Source organism: Cebidichthys violaceus, unplaced genomic scaffold, assembly GCF_023349555.1.
Source record: "Cebidichthys violaceus isolate CVI_PGR_0920_01 unplaced genomic scaffold, fCebVio1.0.p SCAF_8, whole genome shotgun sequence".
NCBI classification, from domain to species: Eukaryota; Metazoa; Chordata; class Actinopteri; order Perciformes; family Stichaeidae; genus Cebidichthys; species Cebidichthys violaceus.
The window spans coordinates 12,219,675-12,233,847 of NW_027176964.1; the positions used below are offsets into that span (position 1 = coordinate 12,219,675).

Consider the following 14,173-nt stretch of genomic DNA (forward strand, 5'->3'; position numbering starts at 1 on the left):
CTGTACATTCAGTTCGCTGTTCCGCCGGGCGGGATTTCCGCAATAATATCAAGTATGGCGAAGACATACGACTATTTGTTTAAATTACTGTTAATCGGCGACTCTGGTGTCGGGAAGACCTGTGTCCTCTTCAGGTTTTCAGAAGACGCCTTCAACTCGACGTTTATCTCAACTATAGGTACAGTTTTTGGTGATGTGACGTTGAACTGTATTTCTGACTGTTTACAACACGCCAAAGATCTGTCTCAGTGGCTCCGTCTACTTACTGGAATGCTACGGTTATGCTACGGTTAAGGGTGGAAGTAACGTTAGTTTCTCTTTGTCATTAGTAAAGAGCCTGTACTTCATTTCGATGTCATACATAGAAGTAACTCATTAATACAAGATGACAAGGAAACACTGTAACCCGTGTGTTTTGAAGAAGACAAATGTATGAGTACCAACGTTTGAGTTGTATTATATATTCATGCCGGGTGGCTCCCCTTCCAGCTAGCGGTAACATTTGCGGTTAGCTAAGTAACTGTTAGCTCTAGCGTTAGCCATTAGGCGCCGTCTATATCCTGGTACGAAACCGGAAAACCTGACTTGTAACACGTCGTAACTGGTTAATTTAAGCATGATACCAGCTCTGTTGTTCTATAATGCACATATTACTGCCGTATGCAATGACAAGAAGCCGAGCTGCCGTTTTTTCTAAGTCCACAAGTGTCATTTTTGTATCACAGTAGTGTCGACTAATGTTTGACAGGTTGCTACAGTGAGCTAGCAAGTTAACGTTATGATTGACGTTGCCGATCCTTCTTTATCCCTCTAGGCATTGATTTCAAGATTAGGACAATAGAGCTTGACGGCAAGAAGATCAAGCTACAGATATGGTAAGTTTATAAAAATGTAATTCCTTTTAACTCAGAACGTCTGACATGCTAGCAATGTGTGGCTAATAAAGAATGGATGACTCACACTTAACCTAAGTGTCCTTACAGATAGGGTGCCTACAGCTCATTAAACGCTCTCAAAATGTGATTTATCGGCCGTAAAGATTGTTCAATTGTTTTAGAATAGAATCTACACGTTAATTATTGTAGTTTTAGCAGAATTGATTTCACCCTTTTCATTAACAGTTTCTCTTTTCAGTGATACAGTCACAGGTTTTGTAGGCTACAAAAATCATCAACATTTTTTTACTAGCGTGTTGGAAAAAGTCCATTTAACATAAATCAACCTTCTTAATACATAGCTGGCATACTTAACTGCAGTGACATATTTTTATCCCAATATTGGTCTTAAAGGCGTTTCATATTTGTCCTGATCTTTCTGATATATGATACACTTGATGATACTTTCTGATATATGAGATGTCACAATTCTGGTGTTTTTCAGGGATACCGCTGGTCAGGAGCGCTTCCGAACAATCACAACAGCCTACTACAGAGGAGCAATGGTGAGTGTCTCCAAGTGTTGTAATACAAATCCACTCTACTATGAAACCACAGATCTTGAGCTCTATTATTGTCAACACATTTGATTTTCTTTACAGGGCATAATGCTTGTCTACGACATCACCAATGAGAAGTCTTTTGAAAATATCAAGAACTGGATTAGGAACATAGAGGAGGTATTTAATGTCTCAAATAGACCCTCTTTTTTTTCTTTTCTTTTTTGCTTGCTACTTTTTCAAATATCCAAATGGCTCCATATAGAGTGTTGTTTTTCTAAAACATTGTTCTTCTCTTGATCCAGCATGCATCATCAGATGTTGAGAAGATGGTCCTCGGCAACAAGTGTGACATCAACGACAAGCGGCAGGTGTCCAAAGACAGGGGCGAGAAGGTGAGAAGCTTGGTTTAAGTTAAAGTAATACATTGTCACTGGGTTATATTTGATAATAAATAAAAACATTGCACTATTATATTAATATGAAATTGTAAAACATGTCAACAGACTTGGTAAAATGTAAGGTTTTTCTTTCAGCTCGCATTGGAGTATGGAATAAAGTTCATGGAGACCAGTGCAAAGGCCAACATCAACGTGGAAAATGTAAGAAGCCATTCTTCCTTGAGTTATAATAAGAGATCATACGTCATCAATGTAACAACATGTGTATTTATTCTGGTTTACAGGCATTTTTGACACTTGCCAGAGACATCAAATCAAAAATGGACACAAAATTGGTAAGAACTCATTGATTATACATCTTAGTTCTTTGCAATGTGAGAAATTGTTGTAATGTAATAATTCATTTTTCAGCATCTCTTTGAATATTCTCTTATGTAAAATAAAACGTTCCCTGTCAATAGCAGTGGGCCTCTGGTTGTTGAGAAGTACATGAGGATTCCTGTAGAGGACGTTGTTGAACCATATGAGAGCAGCTGCTGAACCAGCAGTTCTACATGACAGCATTGACCTGTTCATTTGTCATTTTGCAGGAGGGCAACACGGCGCAGGGGAGCAGTCATGGAGTCAAGATCTCAGAGCCTCAGAAAAAGACCAGCTTCTTCCGCTGCAGCCTTCTCTGAGGACCAAGGTCTTCGGTACTGGCTGCCAGCTGGCTGGACATAAATGGACTGTGCTTGCTCTTAGCACTTCCTTCTTTCTTCCCATCCACAGCCTGTCCTCCCAGTCCACACAAGCCATTATATTCCCAGTAAGCGAAGGACTTCCCCCTCCTCTCTTCCTCTTCTGAAAACTTCCAGTGGTGCATCTCTTCCATTTAAAGGAGATCTGTTGTCTTCATGAGTGCTTTACTGGTAGAGGACTCCACCAGGAGCATTGTCCAGATGTTCTTCATCACACAAAAGACTGGCTCTTACTTCTGGTGTTAGTCTCTTTGTTCTACACACTCATATTTCACACAGCCGGTAGCACAGCCGGGGATGAGAAATCATTCAGTTAATGTCAAGGTTTTGGGATTGCGAATACAAATGCGAGATTGAGATCTATTTTTATTAGTGCCCTTTCCATGTTTAAGTGGTAAATGTCAACCAGAGACTGATTGGCTTGAACTCTAGTGAAACAGAGTTGCACATGCTTTCATTTTCATTTTAGGAGTTGTGAATCTCATCACTCATCAGGCAGTCAAGGATCAGAGAGGAATTGGATTGGAAGGTTTTCCATTTGAGTTCTGCTCATTGGTTTGCAAGTAGCCCTTGACAATCATTCGATGTGACTTAACATGTCTTTCATCTTGTCCTGATCATAACACAGTGCCTCCAACTCATTGTACCCTTTCTGCTAAAGCTTTCAGGTGCTGGAAGGCACAAAACCTAAAAATACAATTCAGATTTCTGCTTTTAAACCATCAGCAGAACATTGGTGAGATGACGTTCTCCAGCTTAGGCTTTCTCTGGTGTAGTTACCTGCTGGAAAGTATTGTACACTGTGGTGTGAAAGTGAAAATATGCTAACACTGCATTGTGACCCATATGTAAGTACACAATTTGGAAAATATTAGGATGTGCACACAGTACAATATAAATAATCCAACATTTTGTAATTGTGTAATTTGATAGGGCTGCATTTAATAATTATTCTTATATATTCTTATACAACATCAGAAAATCGTAAAAAGGAAAAAAAAAAAAATGGCTGTTAAACTTTCCTAAAACTCAATGTGATGTCTTCAAATGTGTCATTTTGTTTTCAGTCCGAATATTCAGTTTACTATCGCTTAAAACAAAGACAAGCAGCAAATCCTCACATTTGAGTAGCAGGAAGTGTTCTTGTTTGAAAATTGACTTAAACAGCTTATCAAAATAATTTAAAGTGTTTCCTTTAATTTGACTTCAAGGTTTTGTTGCAGCTCTGATTCACAGTCGAGCTAAATGATGTCTCCGGTTATTTCATCAGCAATTAAAATCACTCTTGAAGTTTCTCACTGTAAGCCCCTCCTCCTCCTGCTATCCATGCAGCTCTCCTTGCACTTTACCAGTAACTCGTGTTTTGTATGTAGTCTGTGCCAAGTGATAGTTTTGCAATACAACAATATGATTACTTAGTTAAAAAAAAACGTTTTGAATCTCATATAATGGGCCTAATTTCTACTCTTGTTTTTTTATTACACCTATTATAAATGACTTGATCTCTTTGGCTGTTTCACTACTAGTGATCCACTGTCCTGGTATTAGTTCACTGAAAAACATTGCCCTAACGTACTAATATATATTTATAAAAGAAAGAAGAATTAGCGAGCCTTTGTTTCTATGCTACTGCCCTGCAACATTCTAGTTTAACAGTGATGTTTTTCTTGACTTATTACATGAACGCTGGCTTGTCTGACGCTGAAAGATGGCCCATTAATATTATTGTACACAGTGTCTGTTGTTTGATTGTGGCTCTTTAGTTTGACAGCTAGGTGGCACCAGAGGCACAGTATGCACTATAGGTGGCCATCTGAATTTCCATCAGTATTCTATTAACTGCGTGAGCCGCAGCGAACTACGATCCGAACATGTACCCACTATTTAACATTGATGTTGAGTCTCAATCTGTTTCCACTGTTCCTCATGAATCCTTCCTACATGTGTTACTATTCTGAAAATCAAACTCCTATATGCACAATATCGAGGGAGGATTTGCTTTTGCTTGCCTGCACTTTCCTTTTCTTTTTTTTTAAAAATATCAAATAATTCGGGACCTCATGACCATGGCCATTTGTCTTAACCGCTAATACTCAGTTCTGTCATAGACGAGCTATGCATTGTGAATCTTGGACCTGTGCATATTTGTGTGATGTAACTTTTAGCCATACTTGTAGACCTATACCGTTGAATGTATGGGCTTTTTTTGTTTGTTTGTGTCATTCACTGAGTCAAACACAAAACTCTGAAGTGGCATTGCTGCAACAATGCCAGTGGAATTGATCATGATGGAAGATTAAGTAGGAAGAGACAGTGGAGATAGTGCTGTTGTCTCATTTGAGTGATACTGTAGCTTTAAGTCATAAACAAACAGAGAGCAGACCTTTTGTGGGACTCAAACGGCATCACTTTCAGCTGATATACTTTGATTTTTATTTTATTTTTTAAATCATATCCTTTAATAATATACTGTACATCCCTTTTTACAGCCATATTTTCATTCCATCGATTGTGAAGTACACAGAAAAATAAAATTACATTTTGAAAAAAAGAAGTGAAAAATACATTGTAAATATCACATTGAAATAAAAGACATCTACTTACATTGTACTGTACTTTTTAAACCCATATGAAAATGTATCTACAATTTGTAGATATGTGTACTTTTGATTTAATAAAATAAGATTATAAAAGTTACTTTACCTCTATTCACTGTCTTCATTGGCTGGCTGTCAGAGGAAACTACACTGTCAGTTGACCCCATGCTGCCACAATGGAGCTTGACTGCTTTAATGACAAATGGCTCTCCTTTTATTGGCCCGCTGTGACCCACTGGAATATTCTGGCATGTGTGTCTTTTATAGTCTGCTGTAACTGAACCCCTTTCGTTACAAAACGCAAATCTACTGTTGATGGTCATAACTAATGAGCCTTGTCTTGATGGGTTGGTTGCGGCCTCCTCGTGATGATGGACCTGCTGCAGTCACACCGTGATCGGTGTTATTTCTGCAGCTATGATAATTAAAGGAAAAATCAGACGTGGACTCACTATGTTTGTACAAATCCAACGTGTTTACAGCAATGCCTCCGGTAAAGACGAGACAATTCTCAAAGTATTTACTCTGGATACTAAATGTCAAAATCAGATTATCTCTGATGAAGATCAGAATGTTTGTCTTTCCAGAGAAGGCCAAAAAATGTAGTTATTGATGAGATGAGATAGTTGATTTTTGGGTGACATCATGGTTCCCCCACTTTCCAGACATTCTGCCGTATTATAAGTCCGTCCTTAGGTGATATTCAAACTAAGAAATGCACATGATTGCTTCATTTCTTTAGATCCTTATGTGGAAGGTGCTGTGAACAGAAATAAGAATAGATTGCTTTCCTCATCAGGAGTCAGTGTTAAAAACAGATGTAAGTAGATAAATGTACATTAGATGACAATCATTGATACATACCGAATATAAAAAAAGATGTATTTTTCTGTATTGCTTGTAGGGTCCCCCCCCCCCCGATTATATCTTAAGGTTAATGGTTACTATTGGCCTACCTGAGGAAGTCTGGAGCTCGAACAATCATGTGCTGGAAGTCCTCCAGTGACAGACGTCCGTCGTTGTCCAGGTCAGCCTCATCTATTACCTTCTCACACACCATCCTCACCTCGTCCTCTGTCAGCTCGCTGCGAGTCAGTTTGTTCAGTGTCTTCTCCAGGTCTGACTTGCAGATGAAGTCGTCATTGTTGAAATCTTCCAGAAAATGGAAAAGAATGAGGTATGAAATGTTTGGCTCGATCATTGGTTGAGCAACAATTTTGATTATTGTCTTTGTACTCTATAATATTTAACTAAATATCTTGGGGTTTTGGACTAATTTGGTTGGACAAAACAAACTTGTAGACACATTTTTTACAAATTTCTGGCATTATATAGACCAAACAATTTAATAAATAGATTAATCGTTTATTAGGGTTACGTACAGATGCAGCTGATATTTTGTGACAATATTCAGTGTATTGGAACTTGACTTTTCCCTCCAAATAAAAAAAAGCATAAACTACCATAGTTTTATTGTCAAGGTAGAAACTAATGCTAGTATCATGTTAAAGGAATATCTTGATCCATACTGACGGCACTAACTGAATATACACTATATGTTTAGCCTTAAATATTCACCCAACACACCCAGTCCTTCAGGGGCAAATAGGTATCTGAGCCAGTGTGACTATGCTTTTACAGTCAACTTCCATGTTTTTTTTTCGTCCTCTTTTGGTGTACGGAACTTCTTCATCTGTCAGCGTTTGTTAATTAGAGGGGACTCTAGTGCTGAGGACAAACTGTCCTTTGACAAGCTCTCTGCCTCTATGACGGGCTGGTTAATCATTTATGACATTCCATGCACCATCCATCATGCTTACAGCTCCAAAACCTTTCACCATGATCCCTTTTCATATGCTTGTACCATATTAAAATTAAAAAGATATCCATGTTTTATCTACTGTTATTGAACCTGCTTCATAGTTAAAATTTATACAAGCGATTGAATGAATTTGTTGCACAAAGGTGAGGCCTATTTTGGCTTTATGGGACTCCTGGCCCTCTTTGACAGCAAAAAAAAAAAACCTTTACTTGTTTTATCACCATGACACCTAATGACTTTCTTAATTTTATTATAATTATTTATAAGCAGGTTTTTGGACTGTTTCCTTAAAGGTGCATTATTTCAGTTTCATATATATATAGAGAGAGCGGTGGAAAGGTACACAAAGCCAGCACTCAACTTTAAAATGAGCCGATCGGTTTCTGGAACACAACTATGTCACATATATACATATATATATATATATATATATATGTATGTATGTATGTATGTATGTATGTATGTGTGTATATATATATATATATATATATATATATATATATATATATATATATATATTCATATAAAACAATAATATGCAAAGACTGGGTCGCAGGGAATTGTATTAGGGCCACCAAATAAGTTAGTAGAATTTCTTGTTTATCTGCAGAACACCTTTGAGCCACATGAGGCAGCCTTAATGTTTGTATTGTTCTGATAATTGTAGCCTACTAACAACATTGAATATCAGATGAAAGGCTAGCGACATTCTGTTTGCTTAACTGGTGAGAAGAATTTTGAAAAATGAAATAGCCTGTTAACTCTGCCTAAATGCATTTATTTTGTCTCATTTATATATTGTTTAACAATATGTTTTCAGTCACACATATATAACATGGAGTTGTAATTTATATCTCTTTGATATTGTTATATTATTATTGTAATTTTTACATAAACAACATTGGGATCTGTGAGACCCCAAACAACAAGGAAATAAAGCCAATCCCAACCGAAATTATGAGAACTGGAACTTCTTGATATGATTTTTGTAAATTGTAATTGTACCAATTCCTCATATAGTTTACCATAAATTTTAAAAGCGTAGTAGGCCTTGATGTCGCGCGGCGCCATCTCACTCAGAACCGAAAACATGTCCAAGAAGTCGTCCAGTGTCATGTTTCCTTCTCCGTCCTCAGAAAAAACCTCAGCGATCCTCTGACGAAATGGGTTGTCCTGAACAGAGGGGACACAAGTCCTTCTAACAGTCTGATAAAACAATTCAGCGCAGTTAATCCTACAGAACTATGAACTGGTGCTTGTTTCCTGGGCTCATGAGTGTGTGTTTTTGTTCAATTCATATTGCATGTTCTTGTTAGATTTCTTTTTTTTTGTCTTTCTAATGAGAATTCAAGTAAGCTCTAAAATTTTGATTAATGAATGACGGTGAGGGGAAAGTTTCTCAGGACATATCGGAGATCAGCATGTTAACACACTTGTTTACCTTGCTGTCATTGTGTAAAGAGGCATATAATATACCCATATCCAACAAGTGTGCCCTGAGGGACTCACCAGCATCCTTCAAGTTTAAAGGAGTCGGGTAACATATAATGTTTCAAAGAATTCTGTCGATTAGTTGGCCATTAATTATGGATTGGGAACACAGGGAGAGAGCGGGTCTGCAGGGTGTGTGTGGACCAGTGGGTCTACCTTCAGCTCTGGCATGCTGCCAATCAGCTCATATGGTAACTTCACATCTGGCTGGCTGGTGTAGTCAAGGGGAACAAGCTGCGGTGCCAGATCCCGATAGCGGTCGAACAGTCTAGAGAAGGTTTATAAAATGTATTATTATTATATTACGAAATATCTTCTATAATGTGTAGTTGTGTATTTTAGAGCATCATTAAGACAACTTTAGATAAAAAAAACCATTCTGTCTATTTCTCTATATTGTGGTCAACACTGAAAAAAGATTCAGTACTGTAAAGTTCTGAAAGCAAGATTTGAAATACAATGTGATCTCAATGGTAGCCTGCCCCACAGTAGGACAGGCTTCCTGATACTGTAGTTTAAAGTTACAGAGTAGTATTATGCAGAGCGGAGCAAAATTCAGCTGTGTCCTGTGTGTCACACCAGCAATGACTCCGATATAATAAGATGTTGTACCATTCTGATATCCGTGAAATAATTTGCTCACCTGAGAATTTCTTTTCTTGTAAAATATGTACAGTCCTGCAAATACAATCAGATTAGTGCGGGAAAGTCAAGTTATTGCAAAGAACACCAGGATACAACTGTTCAAGTGATCTAAATCACTTGTTTGATACAAGTTGGAAGAAGATATTTACATAAGTAATAGTAGCAATACCAAACTATAAAAATACTTCAGTTCAAATAAAAGTTATGCATTCTAAATGTGACTCAAGAAATATTGACAACACTTAAAGTACTTAAAGTATCAAAAGTACTCATTATGTAGAATGTATTGCTGCATTAACATGTACACATTTAGATAACTACCTAGTTTACTTTTGAGTAGTTTCATCTATAATAATGCATCATATATTTGTATGTTTTTTTTGTGCATGATCATATTATTATTATTAGTAGTAGTAGTAGTAGTAATAATAACTACTGTATAGCTATGAAATGAATGTAGTGAGGTTAAAAAGCTAATTTCTATAAGGTACAAAGTAGCCTCAAATGCAAATACTTACAGTACTAGTACAAGGGCCTCAAAATAATACTTAAATACAAACTCCAGTAAAGTAATAAAGTAGAGTAAATTCCACCACTGGTTTTATATGCAAACATATCTGTTATACAAATAACTGTTTAACACTTGATTAGAAATATCCAATGAATTATATGCATCCTATCATTAACTAAATGTTGATTGTAAAATGTCTGAAGACAGACTCTTCCCAACAGCTGGGTTGGAGGTTGTGTCGTGAAGTCTGACAAGTGTATTATCGCGTTGTTTACAGATGCCGGTAGCTCGTGTTGATAAGAGAAGCACCATTTAAAGTGAGTGAGGCTAATCGTCTCATTCAGAAAGAAACAGGATTGACACCAACCTGATACGCATCTAGTTGCTCTGCTGTAAAGATGGTCTGCTTATTCCCCATGTCTGAGCCCGCAAACACCAAGCCTCAGGTCCATCGCTGCTCCAGCATCAAGTGCTTTTTTTTAGGGTGTGTGGATATGGTAGATATGAAATACTGGGACAAAAGGAAGCCAGAGCCAAAGAGGAGATCAGGTGTCGGGCTGCCACCGGGCCCTTTGGTCCCCATTATAATGGCAGCATTTCATCGTTTTCTCCTTTGTGAATAGCAGACCCTTTGACAATGAATAAGGGCTGTCGTCCAGCATCATGCCAAGTGGTATCAACCCCCCTTTAGTGCCACTCTATGGCCAACGCCTCGGTCACAGCTCAGGTTACACTCTTTAGAGACAGGGTTTTGTAGTGGGCAAATAGACTTTTTGATGGGAGACAAATTTTATTTCAGCTAAGAACTCCGTTATTGGATATTTATCCAAATATTTAATGCATTTTCCCTTTCAGTTTAAGGTCAGTTATTACATATCTGATCTAAAACTAAATTTAAAATCTAACTTTGCTTTTTTTTATCCTATTTATAATTTGAAAATAGAAGAACATGCACTACAAGACTATTGCATTAGACTATCGTATTCCACCATCACCTCATTCTGTTATGCTTATAAAGCATGTTTCATACTCGGAGGTAGGTTCAAAGTGCTGTACAGAGAAATTAAAAACAATACATTTACAGAGTTAGATGAAATCAATTTGGCGTTAAATCGATACAATCAAAGAAAAGATACAAGATAAAGAGAGTTCAAATAAGAATGATAATAATATGATTCTAAAAGGTAACAATAATGAAACAGTGATGATTAGGCATTTGGCTTTAAAACGTTTAGTTTAAAGAACTAGAGACAAGTTGCATGCTCATTGAGCAATAAGGAAGACCTTAGTGTAGAACAAGTGGTTTAAATGACACAAAGAAAGGTTTCATGAAAAATCAGCGTACATTATTTTCGCTGGAAAATCCCATGGTGTTGTTTAGTCAGGGCACTCTACAACTAATGTCTAATGTCATTGTTCAGTTCCATTGTAGGAAGTAGTGTATTCTATAAGTAGCCAGACTGAAAGTCAAGGTGGGGTGTTTGGGCAGGTTGGTTTGTGAATGGATGAGTCCAAGTTTTCATGCAGTCAATCCTGTTTTTGCAGTGTTTCAGTCATCAGACCTGTAGAACAGACAAGTGTAACTCCTGCTAGCTAGTAGCTTGAGAGAAGAGGCACGGGAGAAACAGAACCAGGACTGCACATGGCCGGCTGTCAGACCCTGCTGCAGTAAAATGAGAGGTTTTCTGAAGGGATTCTGGTGCTCAGAAACATTACCACTATCGTCCACAGGGACTACACAAAATCAACACAAAGAAAGTTTCAGGAAGCAACTTTAAATAATAATATAATTTAAATAAATAAATAAAAATGTCACTAATACAGCTATCCATGTTTCTGCTGCTTATCCAGAGGTAATTTGTGTGGAGGCATTTTGGGACAGTTACTTAAATTAATTATATCATTAGGAATTATTCTTATGTACTGCTGGGAAGTACTAAAAATAGGATATGATAATAAATAATTGCAGGCCATATTGTCCCCACTGGTTTTCCATTATAATATTGAGTAGACGATCATGAAACTGATATTTAATTGAAATGTATGAGGTATTCAAAAGGTCTTAAATTCCTTAAATCCACCACTGTTTTATGTGATACGCTACTTTACTAAACTGATCACATCTCACTGGTGTGGTAGTGTTTTGACTCTATAAATTTGCTCACTGACTGTATTCCTAAAAGATTATCTTACAAGGATGCTGTATATCCTGAAGTGTTACTGATTTGCATAGATCCACACTGACGAGTCAAACATTTAAGCAAATGGTGTTGACCCTGTTTAGTGTTTCATGTGGACTGAAAGACAAACCATTGGACAACTCAGATGGCTCAAGGGAAGGGGTGGAATCTTATTTAACATAGAAAATTAACTTACACCAAAACCAGTTCAAGTTGCAAGACGGAACTATCTGGAACTTCCCGGCTCCTTAAAAGGTTTGATTCAATGAGTTGAGGCTGAGGCCGAGGATGTAGCTTTGTATCTTCTTTTACAAATTAAAGTAAATTCTGTTTCATACTACATTGGTCAGCTGTCATAAACAAGCAGTTTTTGTTATGCCATGTTGAGAAATGAAATGTCCTTGCTGTCGTTTCTTCTGCTCTCTCTATTAAGTGTAGGGCCAGAGTATTCCAGAGATGTCACCCAACTCTAAACGTCTGTCTAGGCTGAGCACAGAGGACATTACAGATGACCACAACACCCAGACACACCAGGAGACTTCTGAGCCCTCGAGCTTGGGTTCTCCACCCCAGAATAAATGTGATATCAAAGGTTTTCTCAGGAGAAATGCTTTTGTTCTTCTCACTGTGGCTGCTATCGTCATAGGTGAGTCTTTTTAAAAATATTATCAGTCAAAATTAAACTTCTTTCTAAAGTAACTGTCTTTTAATCTCACCGTTGAATGGATGGAATAAAATGAATAATGTTATGACCTTTTTGATCGAATCCGAGATAGGTGATAAAACAATGTTAACTGTAATGCGTCTGTGCATCATTGAAAGAATTGCACATTTATTTGTGAGTGATGACAACTTTCTTGCCATGCCAGCAGTAATTATAGGCAGTTTATGGCATGTAAAAGGCCCCATCACCTCTTCTAATTAGGATAAAGTCACATAAACGTTATAGTTGTTAAGCCTGTTTCTGTTTTGTGTCTCTGTAGTCGTTATGTATTTCTTTGTGTTATAGTGTCTCTTTGTGGTCATTTTGTGTCTCTTTGTTATTGTTTGGTCTTCTGTTAGTTATTTTTTTTGTCTGTGGCTGTTTAGTCCCTTTTTGGTGTCTCTTCTTGGTCCTTTTGAGTCTCTTTGTAGTTGCATTGTGTCTCCCTGCAGTCATTTTGTGTCTCTTTGTGGTTGTCTTGCCCCTTTTCATATTCATTATGTGTCTCTTGTTGTAAGTTGTTTTTGTCTCTTTGTAGTCTTTCGTGTCTCTTTGTAGTTGATGTTGTAGTTGATGTTGTAGTTGATGTAAATCTAGGATGAAACTCCATGTCTGTCGGGTCTCTTCACCTGAGTACTTTATCACATTACGGGCATGTTATTGGAGATTGCACCCGTTCTTGTTAGCATAATGCTATCTTTCCAGCAGTGCTTTATTGATTGCACTGCATTTTTTACCTCCTGTGAATGAACCAGTAATTTGATAGACACACTGACACGTTGCTTTGTTTACATTTCTCTGAGGGATTGGCCTGGGCTTTGCTCTGCAATCCTGTAACCTGACAGCCAGAAATATAAAATACTTCACCTTTCCTGGAAAGCTGTTGTTGCGGATGCTACAGTCGCTGGTGTTTCCTCTCATCATCTCTAGTCTGATTACAGGTTAAATCCCTGGATGTTACAGTCAAATGGCCCAATTGGGTGGCTATGTGTGTGTATTATAGTGTGTCCTGTACAAGAGTATTACCCTCCATGCCATTCTACATTAACAGTCTGCCAACCTTGTAAATCCAGTGATGTTTGTCACTAGCACATGCTCACTTTAACAGCATTCTTTGCCTTTTCTCACCTCATTTGCTGAGAGGTACAGAATGTTAGAAACATCCTCAATACATCAATACAATGTAATCCAAAACAGCAACAGCACCAATAGCTACAGCCTATAATTCAACTTTATAAGATTCACATGTTTGGGATTTATTGCTGATCTTTGATGAATTGCATTGAATTGCACATGAAACCGTGGTAAATTATTTTCATGTATGCTGAAGAAAGGTGTGTAAGGGTAAGTTTACCTTGTGAAAATGTTAAGAATTTGCATGATGCAAATATACTAAATATACTTTATATACTGTACATATAGTACATATCAAACATATTTTTTTGTGGTATTTAAAAAAACAAACATCTAAAACATGGAGTTACATTATGCTGCACCTTATTTTTATTTCAGGTGTGTCATCTGTGAAGTGGAAGACTTCTAGTAAAATGGGGCTCCAGGCTATTTGCTATTACATAATAACAACCGCTATGGCTGTTTTTACTGGCATTGTGCTTGTTGTTCTCGTCCAGCCAGGGAAATCACCTGT

General features: G+C 37.4%; 2 protein-coding genes across 3 annotated transcripts; one reads left to right on the plus strand and one right to left on the minus strand.

Moving 5' to 3' along the window:
- The first annotated feature begins 7 nt into the window (after positions 1–7).
- Positions 8–5,181, plus strand: LOC137892568 (ras-related protein Rab-8A). The gene is made up of 8 exons (XM_068737822.1): positions 8–178; positions 815–875; positions 1,381–1,441; positions 1,538–1,615; positions 1,741–1,830; positions 1,972–2,037; positions 2,121–2,171; positions 2,427–5,181. Exons 1-8 carry the CDS (start codon positions 55–57, stop codon positions 2,514–2,516), a joined length of 621 nt encoding a protein of 206 aa, XP_068593923.1. The 5' UTR covers positions 8–54; the 3' UTR covers positions 2,517–5,181.
- A 730-nt stretch (positions 5,182–5,911) lies between these two features.
- LOC137865974 (calcium and integrin-binding family member 3-like) lies at positions 5,912–10,060 on the minus strand. Of its 2 annotated transcripts, XM_068701585.1 has the most exons (6): positions 10,010–10,060; positions 9,130–9,164; positions 8,643–8,754; positions 8,021–8,168; positions 6,130–6,325; positions 5,912–5,933 (listed from the first exon to the last, which is right to left on the minus strand). In XM_068701585.1, the coding sequence occupies exons 1-6, from the start codon at positions 10,058–10,060 to the stop codon at positions 5,912–5,914; spliced, it is 564 nt and encodes a 187-aa protein (XP_068557686.1). The 2 variants fall into 2 exon arrangements, with proteins under 2 accessions (XP_068557686.1, XP_068557687.1); XM_068701586.1 differs by lacking the exons at positions 8,643–8,754; positions 9,130–9,164.
- Positions 10,061–14,173: the final 4,113 nt, after the last annotated feature.

Excerpts from the sequence above, each read along its gene's own strand:
- LOC137892568 (XM_068737822.1), top strand. The coding sequence starts at position 55 with ATGGCGAAGACATACGACTATTTGTTTAAATTACTGTTAATCGGCGAC. Across the intron at positions 1,616-1,740 it reads GGATTAGGAACATAGAGGAG|CATGCATCATCAGATGTTGA; the intron begins GTATTTAATGTC and ends CTCTTGATCCAG. Across the intron at positions 2,172-2,426 it reads CAAAAATGGACACAAAATTG|GAGGGCAACACGGCGCAGGG; the intron begins GTAAGAACTCAT and ends GTCATTTTGCAG.
- LOC137865974 (XM_068701585.1), bottom strand. The coding sequence starts at position 10,060 with ATGGGGAATAAGCAGACCATCTTTACAGCAGAGCAACTAGATGCGTAT. Across the intron at positions 8,755-9,129 it reads ACAAGAAAAGAAATTCTCAG|ACTGTTCGACCGCTATCGGG; the intron begins GTGAGCAAATTA and ends AACCTTCTCTAG. Across the intron at positions 5,934-6,129 it reads CGAGCTCCAGACTTCCTCAG|CACCTTCCACATAAGGATCT; the intron begins GTAGGCCAATAG and ends TTCTGTTCACAG.